The 21,426-nt window shown below is 39.6% G+C and overlaps 1 protein-coding gene across 3 annotated transcripts; it reads right to left on the bottom strand.

Moving 5' to 3' along the window:
• Positions 1–106: 106 nt before the first annotated feature.
• On the bottom strand, positions 107–7,498 carry LOC122033423 (nicotinamide adenine dinucleotide transporter 1, chloroplastic-like). 3 transcript variants are annotated; one of them, XM_042592440.1, is made up of 6 exons: positions 7,359–7,498; positions 7,095–7,150; positions 6,841–6,935; positions 6,656–6,744; positions 6,491–6,585; positions 107–402 (listed from the first exon to the last, which is right to left on the bottom strand). In XM_042592440.1, exons 3-6 carry the CDS (start codon positions 6,924–6,926, stop codon positions 112–114), a joined length of 561 nt encoding a protein of 186 aa, XP_042448374.1. In that variant the 5' UTR covers positions 6,927–6,935; positions 7,095–7,150; positions 7,359–7,498; the 3' UTR covers positions 107–111. The 3 variants fall into 3 exon arrangements, with proteins under 3 accessions (XP_042448374.1, XP_042448373.1, XP_042448371.1); XM_042592439.1 differs by having other exon boundaries at positions 7,095–7,207; positions 7,359–7,491; XM_042592437.1 differs by having other exon boundaries at positions 7,095–7,213; positions 7,359–7,487.
• Between the last annotated feature and the right edge of the window lie 13,928 nt (positions 7,499–21,426).

Genomic DNA, 21,426 nt, shown 5'->3' on the forward strand with positions numbered 1-21,426 from the left:
AAGTTCAAATCCAAAGAATTATCCGGTAATTGTTCAGATGCCCTTTGTCAACTGATTTTCTGCTGCTTTTTTTTTTTTTTTTTTTTTTGTCTTCCTATCTTCTCAAATATCTTACTCCCACCGGTCTATGATCTCATGACTGCTAGAAATTTGAAGTAAATCTGGTTGTCTCTCGTCAGATGAAAGGAATTTGAATTGGTTCACAAATCTTTGAATCATCTCATAACTGGTGAATGTGATGACAGCAGCTGGAGTGGTTCTTAGCAAATTTGTCCCATAGCCACGGTAAAACCCAGACATGCCATTCTTTTGGAAGATTTTCCTAACACAATCAACAGCACCAGCATACTGCACTGGAGAGTTCCGAGCATGTCCTTGTTCTTGGAGCTTCGACCGCACAACCTGTGGAAAGAACATGCACACACTTTTAATAGCACAAGAAAACTGTTATAAGATAAAAAGAATACTCTCTTTATTGAATACTAAAACATATTTATATGGTAAATTTTAAGATTAATTGATAATTAGATTGATATATATTAACTAATATGTATTGGGTATTATGGTAACTAGTGTGTATATATATATATATATACTCCCTCTCAAATTAGTAATCATATCCAACTTGTTACAAAGATAATCAACCCAAATAACATTTAAAGTTTTTGTGAAGATGTCTCCAAGTTGCTCTCCCGTTATTTTCTCATGAACAAAATGACAATCAATTTGATTCAATGCAATATGGAGAGCAACTTGGTTATCACACCATAGTTTAGCAGATACTGAAATTTTAAATCTTACTTCGGTCAAAAGTTGATATATCCACATTATCTTGCATACAGGCTGTGTCATAGCCTTATATTCTGACTCTGCACTGGATCATGACACAACATTTTACTTCTTACTCTTCCATGAGACTAAATTTCCTACAATAAAGATACAAAAACTTGAAATAGATCTTCTATCCATTTTGAAACCTACCCAATCTACATATAAAAAACATTCAATATGAGTGCCCATGATTTTCATATACAATACCCCGTCCAGGTGCTCCTTTCAAGTAACACAAAATTTGCTCTAACGCTGCCCAATGATGAATGATTAGAGATGACATAAACTGACTAACAATACTAACCGAATATACAATATCTAGCCGAGTCACGGTAAGGTAATTCAACTTCCCAACCAATCTTCAATATCTCTCAAGATGTTCAAATAGTTCCCCATCTCTCGTAAGGTGCATATTTTGAGTGAGCACTACAAGGCTTCGCCCTCAATTTTCCTGTCTAAGTTAATAAGTCGAGGACATATTTTCTCTGAGATAAAAATATATTTTTTTTACTCTTTATAACTTCAATACCCAAGAAAATACTTTAGCACCCCTAAGTCTTTTGTATAAAACTGAGAATGAATAAAAGATTTAAAAGATGAGATTCTCATAGTATTACTTCCAGTGATAATAATATCATTCACATAGACAACTAATAAAATAATACCAGCTCCTGACTGCTTGTAGAACACACAATGATCAGACTTGCTTTTCATCATACCAAACTTTTAACAACCTGACTAAATTTTTCAAACCAAGCACAAGGACTCTGTTTCAAATCATACAAAGATTTTCGTAGATGACAAACTTGCCCTAACTCCCCCCCCCGAGCAACAAAACCAAGAGGTTGCTCCAAATACACCTCCTCTTGAAGTCATCATGAAGAAAAGCATTCTTAATATCAAGTCAATGTAAAGGTCAATGATTAAGAGCGACCATTAAAATAAACAATCGAACAGATGTCATCTTTGCAACAGGAGAAAAAGTGTCAGAATAATCTACCCCATAAGTCTGAACATAGCCTTTAACAACAAGACAGACTTTTAATCTGGCAACTGACCCATCCAGATTGACTTTAACTACGAATACCTATTTGCATCCAAGAGCCCGTTTCTCTGAAGGTAGATCGACCAAGTCCCAAGTGTCATTATCATCTAAAGCATTCATCTCCTCTATCATTGCATCTTTCCAATCAAGATGAGATGGCTTCACAAACAGTTTTAGGTATAGAGACAGAGTCAAGTGAAGCAATAAAAGAAAACCTTTATACGAAACAAAAGACGTAGGATAAGTAGGCGTGTACCTTTGCATAACGTAATAGGAAGATCCTCGCTTAGGATTGGATCTAGATCTAATGACGAAGTAATAGGTGCAGGACATGAATCAGGAGGTTGACGCTTGGAATAAACTTGAATAATAGGTGGAAATCGGTTCCGAGACGAGTGTAGAGGATGTGATAGAATACACCAACAAATCCTCCTCCCTTTGACGAGTTGGAATAAGTGACGACGGGAAATAAGGTGTATCTTCCATGAAGGTAACATCAATTGAGACAAGATACTTATTAATACTAGGACAATAATATGAAGACAAGAATAACCTAGGAAGATACACTTTAAAGACTTGGGATCTAATTTGGTGATATGCAGATGAACATCCCACAAAATAAGTGCTACCAAAAATCCTAGAGTTAACCGAAAACGACGTAGTGGGGAAAAGGACTTTGTAGGGGATCTCACCATGAAGAACTGTGGATGACATGCTGTTAATGAGAAAACATGTTGTAGAAACTACATCAGCCCAAAAAGGTTTAGGAACATTCATATGAAATAAAAGGGCCCATGTAGTCTCAAGAAGATGTTCATTTTTATGTTCAACCACACCATTTTTGGATGGAGTATCAACACAAGAGATTTCATAAAGCATGCCATTTTGACTTATATAAGATTGGAATAAACCCGACATATATTCCTTCGCATTATCACTTCGCAAGTACGAATGGACGAATTGAACTGAGTTTTAACTCAGCGCAAAAGGCACAAAATAGAGAAAATAACTTGGAGTGATTTTTTATTAAATATAACCAAGTTACACGAGAATAATCATCTACAAAAGTAACAAAATACCTAAAATCAAGTTTAGACAAATTAGGACAAGAACCCCAAATATCAGAATGAACTAATTCAAAAGGAATAATAGCATATTTATTTATTCTAGGACTCGTACTAATAGGGTGATGTTTTACAAACTGACACGACTCACAATCTAATGAAGACACTTTACCATATTGTGGGCACAACTTTTTAAGCAAAGGGAGAGATGGATGTCCCAACCTACAATGAGCCTCGAAAGGAGAAGTGACACTTGAGCAAGCAAAAGAGTTTGGGAGCAGTGTGTCAAAAATATAGAAGCCTCTAGACTCATGTCTTTTACCAATAATCTTCTCTGTCAAAAGATCCTGAAATAAACAATGCTCAACAAAAGTAAGATGCAACAATTAAGATTACGAGTTGGTTGACTAATAGAGTAAATTAACGATAAACTAGATAAATGTAAGACAAAGGATAGAGAAAGTAAGGGGGTAGGATTGATAGTGCCAGACGCATGACCTTAAGATGAAGACCGATCAGCTAAAGTAACAGTAGGAGTGTTAGCTTTGGACTGGAAAGTAGAAAAAAGACTAGAATTACTTGTCATATGATCTGTGGCACCAGAATCAATGACCCATTTGGAGGATAAGGAAAGAAGTCATGCATTTTATTTACCTGAGTCAATAATAGCAGTGACAAAGGAAGATGAAAACTTGAGTGCTTCCTGATATTTTGAGAACTTGGCAAATTGATTTGCAAAGATAAGGACTGATTTATCAGAGACATTATTAGTGAATGCAATATAGGCCAAGTGTTTTTGTTGATATTTATACTGAAGCTTTCTATACTCAAACATCGTATGACCTGACTTACGACAGTAGTTGCACATAATACCGCTTAAATTCGGCGTTCGAGCTTCAAAGTCTTGTAAGCTACCTTCTTTTTTTCTACTACGACTAGTCGATCTTCCAGGCACATAACTAGTATTGCAACTCACTAAAGCACTACAAAGTGGAATATGTGCAGTGCTTTTTGTACGAAGAACACGACTAAATACATAAGAGACCTCAAAACAAGAGAGAACTTGTGGCTTAGCAGACTCAAATTCAGGAGATAAACCAACACGGAAGCTCATGATAGTCATTTGTTCTCGTTGGCGTTGTTGAACCTTCACATCAGACCTCATATGTCTTCTTGAATACCATAAAATAATTGATCAAAGACTGATCTTGTTTTTCCACACGGCAAAATGCATTACAAACCTCATACATACGGAGAGATTCCCTTTTCTAGAGTATAAAAATTCTAAATAATCCATTAATTCTTTAACAAATTCACAATGATTGATCAAACCAATTACCTCACTATAAATACAATTCCAAATTGAATTTGAAAGAATAAGAGAGCATCCTCTCTAAGCCATGTTTGCTTCGAATCATCTTGAGGATGGCCATCGATTAAATGACCATCTTTGTCAATACTTCATAGATAAAGATGAACAGTCTTACTTCAATCCAAGTTGTTCAAACCATTTAGCTTATAGTCCGTGATCTTAGACATTACAGACATCACATTCATTACAATAGAAGGCTAATTTTCAGCTATAAAAAAAAATTATCCAAAAGGAAGTCAATTCTTTATAAGGAAAATACCAACCAAGCATGACAACGAACAGAGGAGGCGAAGGAGAGGGCTTTCTTCTCTATTCTTGCAAGTAAGGGAGCAACAGGCTGTGAGGGATTTCTAACGGACGACAATGATAGGTTCAGGGTGCTTCGGCAATTTCGAAGACCTTGGTGGTTCGAGTTTTGGCAGTTCTGATGGTTTGGCAGTAGCAACTCTCAATCTGCTTGATCTGATAGCTTTGGCGGAGGTTCAACGAAAGATGAAGGCAACAGTGGATGGTATTGTAGCTTCTTGGAGAGGAGAAGTAGGACAAAGAAGCAGAAGAAGGAAGCAGGATAGAGATGACAATGGGTCGGGTTTAAACTCGGCCCCGTAATAAACCCACCACGTTCGGGGCGGGTTTAAACCCGTTGACCGGGTTTATAAGAGGGTTCGGGGCGGGTTATGGGTGTGTGTGTATATATATATTAAACCTTAGCGGGTTTGCGGGTCCAACCCGTCCCGAACCCGCCGAGTTTTGAGCAGGTTTTGGGCAGGGCGGATTGAAAAAGTAGGTGGGCGGGTCCAGGTTCATTTTTTTTCTGGCGGAGCGGGTTCTGAGATTGGCCAAACCTACCTCGAACCCATCCCATTGTCATCCCTAAAGCAAGACAAAGAGTCGTACGATGACGTCCTTCTTTGAGCAGGACAAAGAAGCAGCAGAATCCAAGTGAACGCCGGTGACAAAAAGCCCTAGGTCGTCGCTGAAAGTAGATCGCAACATATGAGAGGGACCAAAATTCCCACCAAATTGATAGGAGATGAAGCCCAAGATCAGTCCCTTCAAGAGACGGCTCCAAGGATGAATTGGAGACAGTGCGTAATCCCTTCGCACGAACAAAGGCAGCAACTAGCGACGAAGGAGAAAAAGAGCTGAGGAGGCGACGAAGGCTACAGGAGGCAGGGAAGGAGGTATCGATGAAGGCTACAGAAGGCGATCGGCGAAAAGAGCTATGCGACGGGTTCGTGATGGAGAAAAATAAAGCATCAAAGAAAAAGGAGAAAAGACAAACAAAGAGAGGAGAAAATACCAACGGAAACCTAATTTACGGCTCTGATACCATGTTATTAAGATAAAAAGAATACATTCTCTTTATTAAATGGTGAGACATATTTATATACAAACTAGGGGTATATTTTAAGAAATTATAATTAGGCTAATTGGTAATTATCCTAATTGATTGATACATATATATATATAAAAGATAAAAAGAATACATTCTCTTTATTAAATGGTGAGACATATTTATATACAAACTAGGGGTATATTTTAAGAAACTATAATTAGGCTAATTGGTAATTATCCTAATTGATCGATATATATATAAGATAAAAAGAATACATTCTCTTTATTAAATGGTGAGACATATTTATATACAAACTAGGGGTGTATTTTAAGAAACTATAATTAGGCTAATTGGTAATTATCCTAATTGATTGATATATATATACAACAACAACAACAACAACCAAGCATTTTCCCACTAGGTGGGGTCGGCTGTATGAATCATTTTACGTCATTGAGCTCTATCTCCTATTATATATATATATATATATATATATATATATACACTGAATTCACTCATCATTTTCCATATTCACTTCAAGCTTCAACCAGATGAATCAAAGTTTCAGCATATTTGACTATATCAAAGCATGCTGTATCAGACTCTGTTAAGGCAGATGATTGATAGACTGGTGTGTTGATTTGCTAACTAGATTATAGTGCAACTAAACAGTCAAACCCGAAGGGGAAAATAGAAAATCTTAGGACCTAACTACTGTAAAGATTGAAGCTATTATTGATCAATAGAAGGAAACAAGACATCCTCTAGTAAGCAGGTAGTTTTCCAACTTTAAAGCGGATGTTTGTACATTACACATTCCAGGAATATGCTAAATGTACCTCGTGAGGATAAGTCATTGTGGAGGCAAGAACCTTAGATAGCGAAGAAGCAATGGCCACATTGCCAGCACTGAGCTTATCCACAGATGTATTGCCTGGGAACAATCAATTTTAGAACAATATAACTAAAAAAATAACAAACAGATAGATGAAGGTAGATTATACCTCTATTTCCCAAGTAAGATTTGATATTTTCATATACTGGAAACTGTATGGCTACATGGCTAATACCAGCTAAAGCAGGAAGGAGACCACTGCAAACAGAGAAAAAAAAAAAAAGATGCCAAGATCATGTTAATGGAGATCCAAAAGGAAAACACGAATTAATTACATAAGATGAGGCTTCTCACCTGTATAGCCCACGTATACCTTCTTCTCGGGAAATCCTTCTAAGTGCAGAGATTATTCCTCTATAAGGAATTATCCCAGGCCTCATCCTCTGGGTCTAATGGCAGAAAAGTATCAAATATAAAAGCATTGTTATCAGAAATTAACTCCTCAAGTTTAACCAAGTTTGGTAAATAGTGGACATAGATAATGCTGCCAACAAAGTGAATATTTGGATTTTCTCTAGGAGTGTAAAAGAAACAAGAGAATAACATACTTGAAGTCTAGTTTTAACAACCCACAGTGGATTTGTTACAACTGTGGTTGCAACCCCTGCACCAGAGGCAGCAATAATGTTAGCTCCAACTGAAAGTGGTTTGTCAACATCAGCTGCAGCTGAAATTTCAGACATTTAGTTAAATGGCACTGAATCATTTTTTTTCTTTTTTGCCAATCTAATATCTACTTTTCTAGGAACAATTCCATAATAACCAGGATTTAACTATAAGCAAAAAACTGGAGAAGGAAGTTTTACACAAACCATGTGAATGAAGTAGGCCTTTGAGCTTATTATAAACCGTAAAATATACCTGAAGATGATGTTAAATTGATAGTAAGGATGCCAGGTCTTAAAAAATAAGTTAAATGAAAACCAAAAATAAAACATCAAAGAATAAAAAGAAGACGCACACTTTCCTTATTTTTCAGATATTTCATTTGAATAGAAACTTTTATAACATGGCACCTCTGTACGTCTAAGTATTTCTACCTTTCATTCACCTAAATGGCTATAGCCCCCCGTAAGTTTCCCATGACCTCAAGGTAAATCCAGGAAGTGCAAATGGGCTACGGACGAATAAATCTAGATTTGACGATTCATTAAAGGATGTTCCGAGATCTTCGTAAACTATCAACTTATAAGATACGATTTAGCTTCTGAACTAGATTGCTTGCTTAACCTTCCTTGGTCAAGACTTCGTTAAGGGCCGCGTTGTCTTGACATCCATTGTGTAAAACCTCATAATCCATATAATGTTACGTATTATCTACTTATTCGTACTGGACTTTAGCCACCGATGAATAAGCACATGACTAAAAGTAATCATAATCGATCCTTGAGGCTGCTGCGAAGTCTGAAGGCCCCTATCCTCTCAGAAGGTTTCTACCTTCCCATCATGACACCGACTTTTACATACACATCCTTCAGGGTTCTTTATGTGAATACAGTCTCTACAAAGTCTATGCACATAGAATACTCCACTACTTCGCGATAATACGTCATGCTCACGCGGGAGGATCGTGTATCGGTGCATTGATCAAGTTCCAGTGACTCAAAAATATGAATCTCGCTGCGCCTCACTCACTCTATCTTTTTTCAGTGAGGGCGATACTCTGACTTTCTTGTGTGTCTCTAATCTGTTCGCTTGTGGACTCTATAATGCTTTACGTTAGATTTCCTCATGGGCTTATGGTGTCTCCATCTAATCTTGACAATCAGTATCCTAAAAATTCATTGTGCTTAACAGAGAAAATTGAGCATTGGTGGTTAACCACCTCCTCTAGGATATCCTAAAAAAGCAGAAAACACCTGCTACTTAGATTCCAAGATCTAAGCTATGCTATCTCCCCTTCGACATCCGTTGCCTTTGACTAGGCTTCTATATTGACATGGGACTAGGCTCTGACATAAGTAGCTCCATTGCATCGATTTGTAGAGGTAGTGGTAGATTGACGTTTGTGCGTTCCCCGTCATTAATTAATCTTGAGTCCCTCATTTTGAATAACTGCAATTCGATCTAACTCCATTTCATAAGAGTTCTATTCCATAGTATTCCTTCTCTTACTCTCCATCATTAGGTTGCGGCGCGATTCCCGATCGATTCCAACCTATCCTCCTCATCCAAAGAGGTATTCGCCACCCAAACGTCGCCACCAGCACCACGGTGAGGAGTGTCTTGATGATATTTTACCACGATTCGTTTCTCACTTCACATTTGAACTTATACTTTGATTCGCACTATTATGATCCGTATCAATGCGGCAATATGCAATGTATGTACACCATCTCAAATAGATCGCCTGAAAGACAAAACATTCAACTACCTCTTGCCTATGACGAAATTTCAGATCCTTTGCCTATCCGCTTCCCCTGCCTAAAAGTCAGTTGGTACCTTCCAAGATTATCCAGTTGAAAAGTTTCCAACACTAGTGAACCCAAGTCCATCGGCTGTAGTAGCCTCAAGCTTAATTAGCGACTGCCTTAGACAAAGATATGTGTGTTTATTTCTTCAAGATTTTCGGTTGTTTCTTTATTAAAAATTATTAATTTCCATGTTTGGCTGGAGTAATTGGATTTATATATATAGTTAGCCTAAATGTAAAATATATAATAACTCTTATATTATTTTTCGACAACCATTTTCATTATAAAAGACACAGCGCAGTATCCATCCAAAATAGTTTAGAAACTGAAATTAAATTTTTTCTTAAACAAAAACAATTTCTCAAAATCAAAATCCTATTCCTATCGAATGATAGTGAGTCTGTGCAACCCTATAGCGCAGTGCCTGCACTTGCCACATGACTGCATTATATCTATTATATTATCCGTCCCTGTAGTCGTCGGGTTTCTAGAAGTGGTAGCATGAGTATGTATTGATGAGATGCTACCAATACCAGATCTCGGGTAAACACCTAATACCCTCTATTGTTACGATTCCACGAGGACAATCGCCTTCAATGTCCAAATCACATAAACATCCACTCCTCGAACCTACTTGCCCGCAATAACTGCACAAAGACTATCTATTCTCTAGCGACCTACTCGGATACGACATCTTGCTTCACTCCTTTGTGTGCCGGGCCTCGCTTCGAGCCTTCAATGTAGTCATCTTAACAATGAAGATCATACTATGATATCATGTCAATGTTGATTGTACTAACTTCAATTATGGTCAAAAGTTTTGTGTATGATCAATCGTGTCAAAGCGGTTGAAGTCGAGAGACTTCGGGTACTAGCGGGTGAGAATAATATCGATCTAAGTTTCATGACGATTTCGACCTCGGATTTGTATTTCTTAAATAAGCCATCTTTAAGATATGATCCCTTGGGTGTATGTGTCCTCTCTACATTAATTAATACATGCATCTGCAGCCCGATTCGTGTTCAAGAGTTTCTTTGAGATTGTTCATCAATCATAAGTGGTGGTTGGTTAGATGGGAGTCCCGTTCTGCATGTTGACATGTCTACATTGCCATTTGACATACATCGCGCATCCTCCATTTCTTTATGATACTAACCTCCCCCTTCACTAGAATCACTATAGCGATATTGTATTCTTAATACTTATATAAGCTAGCCAATTAACAATCTCTTTTCCAATCTTATAATCCAAGCTATATAATAATCATTTGTTTTCCAAAGATAATGCGATGAAAGTCATCCTAAGAATCAAAAAATATTTGGTCAAGACTCCAAATTTAGAATAATATTGATTCCTCAGTAATATTATTTAAATTTAACCCACTCAAACCGTGAATTTCATATCGTTAGTGACGCAAATTCATCATTTGTAGGAGGTTCACCCATTAATTTTATTATCTTGTCATCCTAACTTAACTAACAAATATTATAGTTGGTTTTCCTTCCTTTGTATCACAACATATCACCTGGGAGGATTAAAAAACGCCTAGTTACCATTATACTTAGTCCATTAAATGGATCAGTCCCCACCGAAGACAATCTAAATAATTTCCTATAACCATTCATAAAGGAAGTTCTGATCTCTGATCTCGCAGGCCACCGACCATCAAGAAAACCACATGATGGGAGTGAAATTTATTTAATTTTAGTTATTTAAGGTGAAGCAATGCAAGCACATCACAAATAAAGTAATAATATGAAATTATTTTCCAACGACATTATATGCTTCTTCATCCAACCGTCCGCGGTACTAGTACTACCTAGGGCTATGTGTCTTAGCCACGCACGCAATGATCAATCCTAAGCATCTATCCTATCCGCCGTGCCCTCCTGGGTACCGCTCGCCATGAGATCTCTGAGATCCCGAATCGATAAAAACATTTTTATCATTAACCCTATACAAAATAAAAAATAAATTAAAACTAATACTAATAACCTCACTCGCTATATTTAATAATACAATAATATCATATATGCCTACAGATTCGATTTCTGTTGAGCAATCGTAAGGCTAACCTACCGGGAAGATACTATTATCCATCCCGCTACCCTTATACGATGTATGCTAATGTGTGAATTGATTAAGCTACCAAACACAGAAGCAAACCTTCAGCTCCTCCTGATATCAATTGTTGGTCTGTTGGTTGCTTTCGAATATATCATATTCGCAAAAATTGACAAGTCGATCTTTTCCTAACACCTATTGTGTTCTTTAGAAATTAAATTTGGAATTACAAATAAAACTTAACAGAACTTAACATCATTGATTCCAAATTCAACTTATCCGTTGTTCTCAGAGGTTTAGACTTGGATCAAATGATGCTTAACATTATTAATCCAAATCGACCTATGTTATATTCAAATTTGATTAAATATTTATTTGATCAGATTGACTTCGTGTTAAACACGAGCCTCTTCTTGGTGGGATCATCCTAGACAAACTGACACAATCTCATTACAAGCCCTAAGTTTATACTGAGTCATTACACAAGATCGAAAATCAAAGAGATGAGAAACACAAGTTGAACATAAATCAACCCAAACCTAGAATCTAGCCCTTCAGGTTGGTATTTCGTATTTCCAGATTCAAAACTAGTTATGCGAAACTAGTTATGATAGATGACTGAACTCACTTTACCTTTAACTTAGAACCCACGATCTCCTTCATCGGGAATATTTCGTCACGTTAGCTCTCTTCTATCCTTGAGTTTTTGCTTATGCGTCGTTTTGTGGAAGCGATTCAGGGATCAAGTGGGCTGGCAACTTTCTCCTTTTCTCCTTTCCTTCTTCTCCCAAAAATCTCCAGACTTCGACCACAAGGGGGATGAGGCCCACCACACACCTCTTCAATGGTGCAGGCACCATGCATACTTTTATATTTCTCGCTAAATAAATTCCTTTCCCGATAACTAATTAAAATCAATGTGAGACCCTAACCGTCTCCTCCGAATAAAGTTAAACTTAAACACTAAAATTAAATCCTAAATTTAATCTAAGGTTTATAAAGACTTTTATAAATCTATTAACGGCGTGGATGATTACAAAGGAAAGTTTTCCAAAATTAAATCTCTTTTAATTTGATTAGGGCCAACCACTCTCTTAATCTTAGAAACTATAAAGAAAAATTTAATTTTAAAACTCTCTTTAAATCATGATATAAGGAAAGATTTTAAATTAAAATCCCTTATTTATTACGTGACTCTACCCTCTACCTGGCAAGCTTCTTTAAGACGGCCGCTGAGCTGGGTACCAGGTGGTAGGCATAAGACTTTATAGGCTAGGAGAAGACTACAGGGGAGGTGGTTTCTGATCTTCCGCAGGCCTTCACTGACAAGTTCAAGTTCTCAATCGACTCACCACTAAAGAGTTATATTGTTGAACTATCACACCACTCGTATTACTATATGGGCTGCAATCGTGGGGTGTTAATCTTCCTATGTTTAAGATATCGAACACCATTTAAATGAGTAACGACCGATCACTTAATATCTAGCCCAGTAGTACTCAACCTTATGCGTAATATGTCATGACTAAGTCCACTAGTTTATATTATGATCAGGTTCTAAGCTCCTTGGGACATCATCAACCTAGATTCTCCTAGTAGTTCTTTTTATATATTCGACACACACTAAATTAATATTATTTAACCAACTTATCGCTATTGATTTATCGAACTAAATCACACACCTTTGATAAATTAAAGAAATAAATACTAAATATAAGTGCTTGTTATTATATTAGGATTAACACATCCATAATAACAAAGGTCTTGCTACTATAAAAAAGAAACTACCTAATACTGTACCGCCAATTCTTTGAGAGTAGTGTAATTTTATAGTCAAGATAAACTATACCTAATTAATGACTATTCCAATTGTTTGTTCCTATCTATCTTAATTAAGTCGTGTGAGCTACTTTATAATTTATAAGGGCAGGCATATATGATGTCACCTAGTGACCCATGTTATCTAATATAAATTAATTGAACAATTACACTAAGCATATGTAGACATTTGACCAATGCGATTCTTTTATTTCAACAAATAAATGTTTACAAAATCTAGACTTTTAGTATACACTCTCTAAAAATCCATGGTAATGTGTTCTTTCCGATCCGTGAAGTGGTCTGCGGCTTACTGGGACATCGTCCCTCGACCACCTGGTCATAATGTGGCATTGACATCTAATTCGTCATATCGTTCACGGTAATCAGCGCATACGCCCCGAACCGATGCAGGTCCACAGGTGGATCACAACCCAATGGGACACGAGAGCTGTAAGACCACAGTAGAGAGACCGGGAGTGACGAGCATAATCCTCCGGAAGAATAACATTACCCTCCTCTCTAAAGTGTACTTGGTTTGGTCGCCTCGCACAGAAGTTATTCCGCTTGGACGCCGTAATTCGCCAATCTGCCGACCAAAAATGCCAAAATTGGCCTCTAGGATCCTCGCCCGATGATGACTAACAACCATGGTAACAGAATACCACCTCTGCCTCCTACTCTATCCCTCAGAAGGCCTAACGGGAGAAAGCCACGACCGAATCAAGATGAGCGATGACCTATGGCAAGAAGTCCCCCTCTCGACTTCCCGCGCTGTCATCGACAACATTAGCTTTCCCGGTGGTAGCTAATGGTACAATCATAATCCTCAGAACTCCATCCATCTCCTTTGTCGGAGATTGAGTTCCTTCTGCGTGAAAATATATTTGAGACTCTCATGATCAGTAAGAATCTCAAAGGTAATACCGTATAGATGACATCAAATCTTCAAAGCAAAGATGATGGTGGCTAGCTTTGCAAATCATGTCTTTGGTAGTTCTTTCATGCTCCTTTGGCTGTGGCAAGCATAGGAGACTACCGTAAAACGCCCTTGGGTTGCATCACACGCCCGCACACGAAGATGCTTGAAGGAAGGCTCTCTTGATCTCGAACCGAACACACACGGTCCCTCCGGGAGGAAAACCAAAATGAGGCAATAATCCACCCATCTCACTGACAGTCCGCCCTCTGACCACGTGAACTTCGCCTTTTCACAGTTAGGCAGTTAGCATGTTAGCCGGTGACGTCACAGTACAGAAACAAGCTGTACTGTATCCACGAAAACGTAGTGTCCTTAAAACCACTGGCTACTCTCGATGCTGGGCAAGTTGCTCCCGTGGTGACAACCTTATTGGGTCTACAATACCTCGACTAGAGACCACGTGCCCCTGCGCAGAAGCACACACATCTCCGCGAACTTGCGTATCATCAGATCTCCAAGATCCTAATACCGGAATCTTCGCATTCCAGAACAACAGACCAATATGTCATCGATGAAAATGATAACAATAACAAACTCGATCAAGATACCTCGAAGACGTCCATTGAATCCGCAATAATACACTGTTCCATTGAGCATTACTCATATATGGTATGGGTTTGTATAATGTAGTGCTACGGAAGTTGTGAATCCTATTATTCTTGACTCACCTCTCTCTTCAACCATGGCGATCCGGACAAACCAATACGCTTGAGATACGAACACAGCGGTGACCTCAAATCAAACAACAAACTCGTTACTCCAGCATGTACGTTCTGCCAGTATGCAGCGGTCCGCAATTGTTCTAGTATCTGTAATCAATATAACCCTCACCATCCTTTTTCTTAACACATCTTAACCGGACGGAGTATAGGCTTCTAAACATCTGTCAAAAGGTTCGGAACTTGTTCCAGGTGCCATACGATAACGAGCGTGCACACACTGACACTTGCGCTGTTCAGTCTACCATCCAGACTCAATAGTAATGCAACTTGAGGACTCACCTTGTGCTTGCCTTGCAGACGCTGCTACATGGATACCGATCACCTCTGCATCGAGAGTCTGAGGAATCTCGAATCACTCTCAGATATGTATGATCATAATAAAAGCCACCGGATGATGACAACAACCCTCAGAGCACAGCCCTAGCCCGATTCTCAACGTGTCGAGTCGTCAGTCGGTCCGAGTGAAATTCCTAGTGAAATCCAGTGAAATTCCACGAGTTCTCAGCCTCGGGCGGCCGTTTAGCCGCCTAATGACCACCCTCATCCCAGCATAACAGCAACAAAGGAATGTATACGACGAATGTAATCTAAAGAATGCCAAGATAATAAATCGACGAGCCGACTATTCAAGATGAAAAGATCTCACTCAGTATCTTGTTGCCAAAGTCTCAACCCGCTTACTTCTCGACTGTCGGCATCACTAGACTAGGCAACTGGGAGACGCCCAAGAAATTGCAGAAAGGTGGTAATCTACCAATCTCCTCTAAAGATAATAAAAGAAATATAAAAGAGAAGCTAAATAAAGATATCACATAATGAGCTATAAATGGAAATTATTGAAATCATTGTATTGGGTATTGATCGGCGCTCCGCTGCAGACGCTCGTGAGCCCCATCTTACTCAACCGGGAGGTGGTACACATACCTGAGCGCTGGAGATTGCGGCAGGCTTGTACTGACCGTAGGGCGCGATCATAAGTGCTACCGCCCTTGCATCTTGACGATGGCGTGGTCTTGAGGATGATGATCTTCGGTCGTGGGACGGTGAGGGCTGAACGAGTATGTAGGTGACGGGGGTAGGTATTCAGTCGAAGCTGCACGCTGTAGACATAGCCCTTCTGTGCCTCATAACAATTACGAAGCGATACATTCTACTGAAGATTGGGCCTCTTCGTCGAGTAGCAGCTGGATGTTGAAGATCTCCATGACGACGGTGTTCGACCAGGAGCTCGATACGTACCAGTCTCGTCCAGAAGTTCACGACCTTCATTCGTTACGCCCAGCAATGGTAATATTGGTCAATACTATATCGTGTGTCGTGCTCTGTCTCCTCGATGTGATGTGTCTCCAAATCACGCTGAGGTCGACTCCCACCACCCAGTGACAACGGTGACCACGCAATCCTAGATATCCGTCGATTAGCGACCACGCATGTCGAGTGTTGCAGCGCCGTTCTTCACGTAGCTTTGTCCGATGCTTTGGATAACTTTCTGACCGTCTCGTCTGCTTTTGTGAGTCCTCTAGGCCTGTGGTTGAGCCGACATATGTCTCTTTCGGCCAAAGGTTCCAAAGGTTGTACTGCGTAATGTCCAGTTCACTTATCTGCACGCGTCCAGATGAGTCAGATTGATTTGGACATAACTCGTACTGACTCGATATCCGTACTCTGTCATCTAGAGTCAATGGTTAGTTGACAGACTACACCCTGGAACTGGCCAACAAGCACCATCACATCACACAGACTAGCGCCTTAGTGCTAAAGCTGAATCTAGACGAGTGAAGTAGCCTGATGCTCTTAGGCTCTATGGGAGCATGTTGGTTAATACCCCAAGTGCAATGGTCCGGAAATAAGGTGGTTTTCAAGTGAAAGCGATTTTTCCCACCCGGTGCAAGAAGCCGTGGATGAATCCGTCCATGGTTTCTATCCTATGCCAGCGGGCCGCCGAGCTCTCAAGTGTGAATCGATCGACTCTCTTCTTTTCTTAGATCATCGGGCCCTTCGTGGTCGAATCGGTCATTGAATGCGAGATGCGAAAGGACTGGCGAAAGCACTTTGGAGAGGTGAATGCTCACCTGCATCCTTTGGACCTGGTGTCGAAGTACGTGAGGTACTGAGGGGTCGACAGCTCGTGGGGGTCATGTTGGTAATTATGTGGTCTGGCGTGATGCAGGGGAGTATAACGAATGGAATGGAACAGAGGGTGGTGCATGCTCATCTGGACAAGTCCTTGCATGGCTAAAAATTGTACACCGTAGTATACTTACAGGCTATAATCTTTCATGTCAGGTCGGTGGTTGTCATGGTAGGTCCAACGATGTCGTTCGAATTCTACACTGCTGTGTACCGGGGTATCCCCTGGTGACGTGTGTAAATGAATTGTGAGCTGCAATGTTGGTAGTCGCGTGTCCGGCAAAGTCGAGTACGCGCTACCAAGAGTGGGTGGGTAGGGTCCCTGGGTACCCTGCGAGGCATGAGTGCGCCACCAACGCGCCGGCAGCAATATCAGTCAGATCAGTGCCAGACGGGTCCCGTCAGCAAGTCTCTCACGCTCACAGTGGGGGGACCGAGGAGATTCCAGAGTCCTCGCCATCCACCACGTAGCTAGCGTATGCTAGCCTGGATCTTCTCTTACATGTCTCTCCGAGTTATAACACAAATATCACTATAAGTATAAAAATTATAAAATTACATTTATACCTATGTTGTTCTGAGATGTTCTGTCAATCCCACGTTTATAACTTGTAACACTGTATTCATGCGGAAAATCATAAAATCCATACTGATAATAAATACCCAAGTTTACTAGCAACCTGGGCTAACCCTAAAATCCAAATAGGTATCACACCCTGCTCTGATAACAATAAATTGGTATTAGATAAATCTTGAAAATCCCAAAATACTAAAACGCATTCTATATACTTGTAACATACTGACCGACTCTTCATATGATCGAAACATAAAACCAAGCATCTTAGCCAATAAATTGTCACAGGGAGTCCTCCGAAATAAATTTTGACACATATCTCTCCGACGACAATCGAAACATACATCGATGATACCTCTCGAACCACCAAATAATAATATAAAACAATAAAAAAAAGTCAAACATCCATGAATAGCACAACTAACTATGCAACGATAAGAAAAATGAATATCCTACCTAAACCTTTATAAGAAAAACACCTCTTCCTATAAATAGTTGTTAAAAATGAGTAGCAGAAACTACTTCAGATCCTTTGGTAGGTAGGAATCTACAATTAAAACAAAACCATACCATATCCATAGAAACAAAACTATTACAAGTCTAGATAGTATAAAAAAAAACATATCCTCCCAAATCCTCAATGGTCATAAAGCTATTCCCATTGTTCGACTATACTGCTGTAGCTAGGCAGCCCGAGGCCTTGAGTCTTGATGTTTTTCATGTTTGACAATACATTGAGACAATACATGAAGTACAATTGTTCATGGAATTTGAAGGAAGAGGCAAGTGAGTCGAGGAGTTGTTACTCGGATGACTTGAGGAACCTTAGTGGATGCGAAGCTAGTGAAAGCTAGTGTCCTAGCAAGTGGTGTGAGGTCCAAGGAATGTTGCAAGCTGGTCCCAGGAAAGTCTAGTGAGTGGTAGAGTGAAAGTCACAGGTGAGGAAGAAAGGTCACTGAAGCAGGCGCGTAGAGTCTGGCGGAGGGGGCCAGGTTAGTGAGTGCTGTGCGAGCCTAAGTGACCTGAGGCTGATGGAAAGACTTGAGGGCGGGCAGCATGCATGGAAATCTGGGTAGGTGGTTGTGGCCAAGTTACCGGACTGAGACACGTGTTTGAAAGTCTGATTCAGGAAGGTAATAGTATGATCCCAGAGGGGCGGGATGGACATGCGTGGAAGTCTGTTCATAAGGGACCGACACTTGGCATGAGATGGTAAGTCAGCAAAGGGTCAAGGTTGACCGGGCTGGACACAGTTGGTGAGAAAGTCCATATGGGGTCAAGTTGACCCGAATTCGCGATCGATTAAATCCGAAAGTCCATAGGGAGTTGGCATGAACTGGAAGTTCAGAATCGAACCAAGCCATAACTTTTGACTGCTGATATCAAATGAGGTGATCTCAGCTAAAGCGTGTAAGATAATTTCAAGCTCTATCCAGTTTTCTGCTTTCAATCGATTGGGGGGTTCAATAGATTGGTCAATCGATTGGTTGACGTGAATTCATGCAGAAATGGGTTGAATCGATCGTGTACAGAGAGCTGATGAGTCGATCAGGTGATCGATTGGCCATGGATCGATCAGCGGATCGATCTTGATCGGTTGATCGATTGAAATCTCCAATCGATCGGTCGATTGATTGACGTGAGCTTAGCCTTTGAAGCCCGATTCCGACCTCTGATTCCACGCACAAGCTACAAGGCTCTGCGATCGATCAACGATCGATATCGACAAGCTTCTTGATCGATTGGGGAAAGCAATCCAATCGGGATTCACCCGATGTCATTCAGACGGAGTAAAGTACGCCGTTCGCACGGTCATTTCTCTGTGATTCTTCTCTCAAGCGATCACAACAAAACTCGAGGCGATTTTCTTCCTCCGCGCCAAGGTTCTGAGGCTCATCCAAGTCAGAGAGCAACACAAGAAGAAGAAGCTAGGGTTTTCATTGTAATCTTATAAGATTCATTTGTATTTTGCTTCTTTCTTTTTCATTGTTGTATTGTGAGGTTGTTGTGCGACTCTCACGTTACACCCGTTACCGAAAGGGTGTTTTATATGGAGTGTGAGTGTGGATCTTGACCTAGGCACTTCTTGAGGTGGATACAACTCTTAACCAGAGTTAGCGTTAAGCGTTTTGTGTTTCTGTCTATACGCTTCACGAGCACATCTGACCGGATCCCAATTTATCACATTCACCACCACCCACTACCCCTAACTAACTTTGTCCCGGTGGTATCATAGTTTCTTCACCTATCGCTAATCGAATTCAAGGTGGGGCTAGAAGGTCAGTCAAAGAATTTCAAGCCCAACTTCAAGATCGGAAAAGCCCACATGGAATTTAGATGTGTCTCCACAGGTATAGACACATGACAGGGTGTTCCACCATATTCTGAGTTTTCGATTGAATCAAGAATCAAAAATTTTTCTTATGATGGAGATAAGAGCAATGGTTTGTTCTCATGGAGGCTTCAGCATCCAACAAGTTCAAAGGCAAATTCTCAAAGTAAGAGAAGAACAAATCCAAAGAAAAGGAGGTCGTGCGAGGAATGACAAGGTAATAAAATTATACAAGTTAATTTGTGTTTATCAAACACAATTCTAAAAATTGGAGAATTTGAAGATGCAAATGAAACCAAGCTTCATGAAGAACCCTCCCTTGTGAAATCAAGACAAAAATTCCGAGAATTGGTCAACTCAGCAACTCAAGCATCGACCAACTCAAGGTGTGACCAGGCTCACTCGGGGTGAAGAAGAGTAAAAAGCTTTGCAAAGGAGCTTCCAAGGCTTCAAAGAATAAGAGGCAAAGGGGAGCATATTCTTGTTCCATAAGGCAAGGAATGATGAAGTTCCACCCTCTAGGATTCGGAGAGATGGACATCGGATCAAGAAGCTTCTACATAGGGTCAAATGGAAGTCATCTCCCAGCAAGGTATATCAATTTAATTATTAATAATAAAGATCATATTATTGCTTGAGTGAGTGCATTAAGAATTAGAGCAAGAGAGTCACCCGAAGTGACAAGAAGAAGGAGTGACATTAAAGAGTGTCCAGGGTGCAACCGCTGTAGACCAAAGAGGCAACATTGCTTTGTCTCATGCATCAAAGGACGATTTAAGAACCCATGTCTAAGGCGGAGGCGCTCGGGCGAAGTTAGCTGCATCAAGGCCTGAGCCTCAGGTAAAATGAAAGGTATCATTTGTTGAGCCTACCCCGTTAAATAATGGTAAAAAACATGCTAATTCAAATTTATACCATTTTAATGCTATTTACCATAAGAATAGGAAGCATGATAACATTAAAGAAAAACATATGGCTCTCCATGCTAAGACTACCACACCTAGGGTTAGGAAGGTAGGTTTCTAGGTATTTGCCTAAGAAAAAGAAAAATCAAAGTGAAATTAAAAAAATCTAAGGTTGAGGAGTTATGGAGAGAAAATCAAGTCTTGAGGTCAAGACTTGATAAATTAGAGAGGGCTCTTAGAAAAATCACAAATAATACACAAGGGTCAAAGAGTCAAAACCTAGGTCTAAGAGCACAAAAATCATCCAATGACTATAGAAGTTTGAGATACAAACCTAAAATCAAAAAGGATGTGTCTTCTTACCATAGAGTTCCATATAGTTATGGAGCTAACCCTAGGCTTAGTGGTTAAGTCAAAAATACAAGGGAAGTTATCCCTAGAAGTATTTTTGCAACAACAAACGTGACTAAGACTTCTAAGAAGTCTAAGAAAGTCACAAAGAAGGTCACTAGGAAGGTATCTAGGAAAGTTATCCCTAGTGAATACCTAGAGCATCCAAGGAACACCAATAGATTTTGGGTTCCTAGAAGCATTTTCTCTACCCTTAGATGGGTTAGAGAGTGTCAACTTCGATTAGAAGGGTAGTTAACCCAACTTTGTCAAGGTTATTGTTAACCTTTGAAAATTAAAAGGATTTTGATTTAGTCTTGAAATGAGTAAAATGTGCCATGATTTGAGAAAATTGATTTTAAATTAAATTGGCATAAGTGAGAGAATCGTAAAGAAATGTCAAGTTAGGATTTTGGCATTTTATTAGTTTAATGTGTTACTCTTTAAAAGAGTAATTTGTGCTAAAATTTGAGGAATATGCTTAATTTATATTGGCACAATATAGGAAAAGCAAAGGAAATGTCAAAATTGGGTGTTGACATTTTCTT

Source organism: Zingiber officinale, chromosome 11B, assembly GCF_018446385.1.
Source record: "Zingiber officinale cultivar Zhangliang chromosome 11B, Zo_v1.1, whole genome shotgun sequence".
Lineage (NCBI taxonomy): Eukaryota > Viridiplantae > Streptophyta > Magnoliopsida > Zingiberales > Zingiberaceae > Zingiber > Zingiber officinale.

Coding starts and splice junctions, on each gene's coding strand:
- LOC122033423 (XM_042592440.1), bottom strand. CDS start 6,926: ATGAGGCCTGGGATAATTCCTTATAGAGGAATAATCTCTGCACTTAGA. Junction 6,745..6,840: donor GGTATACGTGGGCTATACAG/GTGAGAAGCCTC, acceptor CTCTGTTTGCAG/TGGTCTCCTTCCTGCTTTAG. Junction 403..6,490: donor CAATGACTTATCCTCACGAG/GTACATTTAGCA, acceptor TTCTTTCCACAG/GTTGTGCGGTCGAAGCTCCA.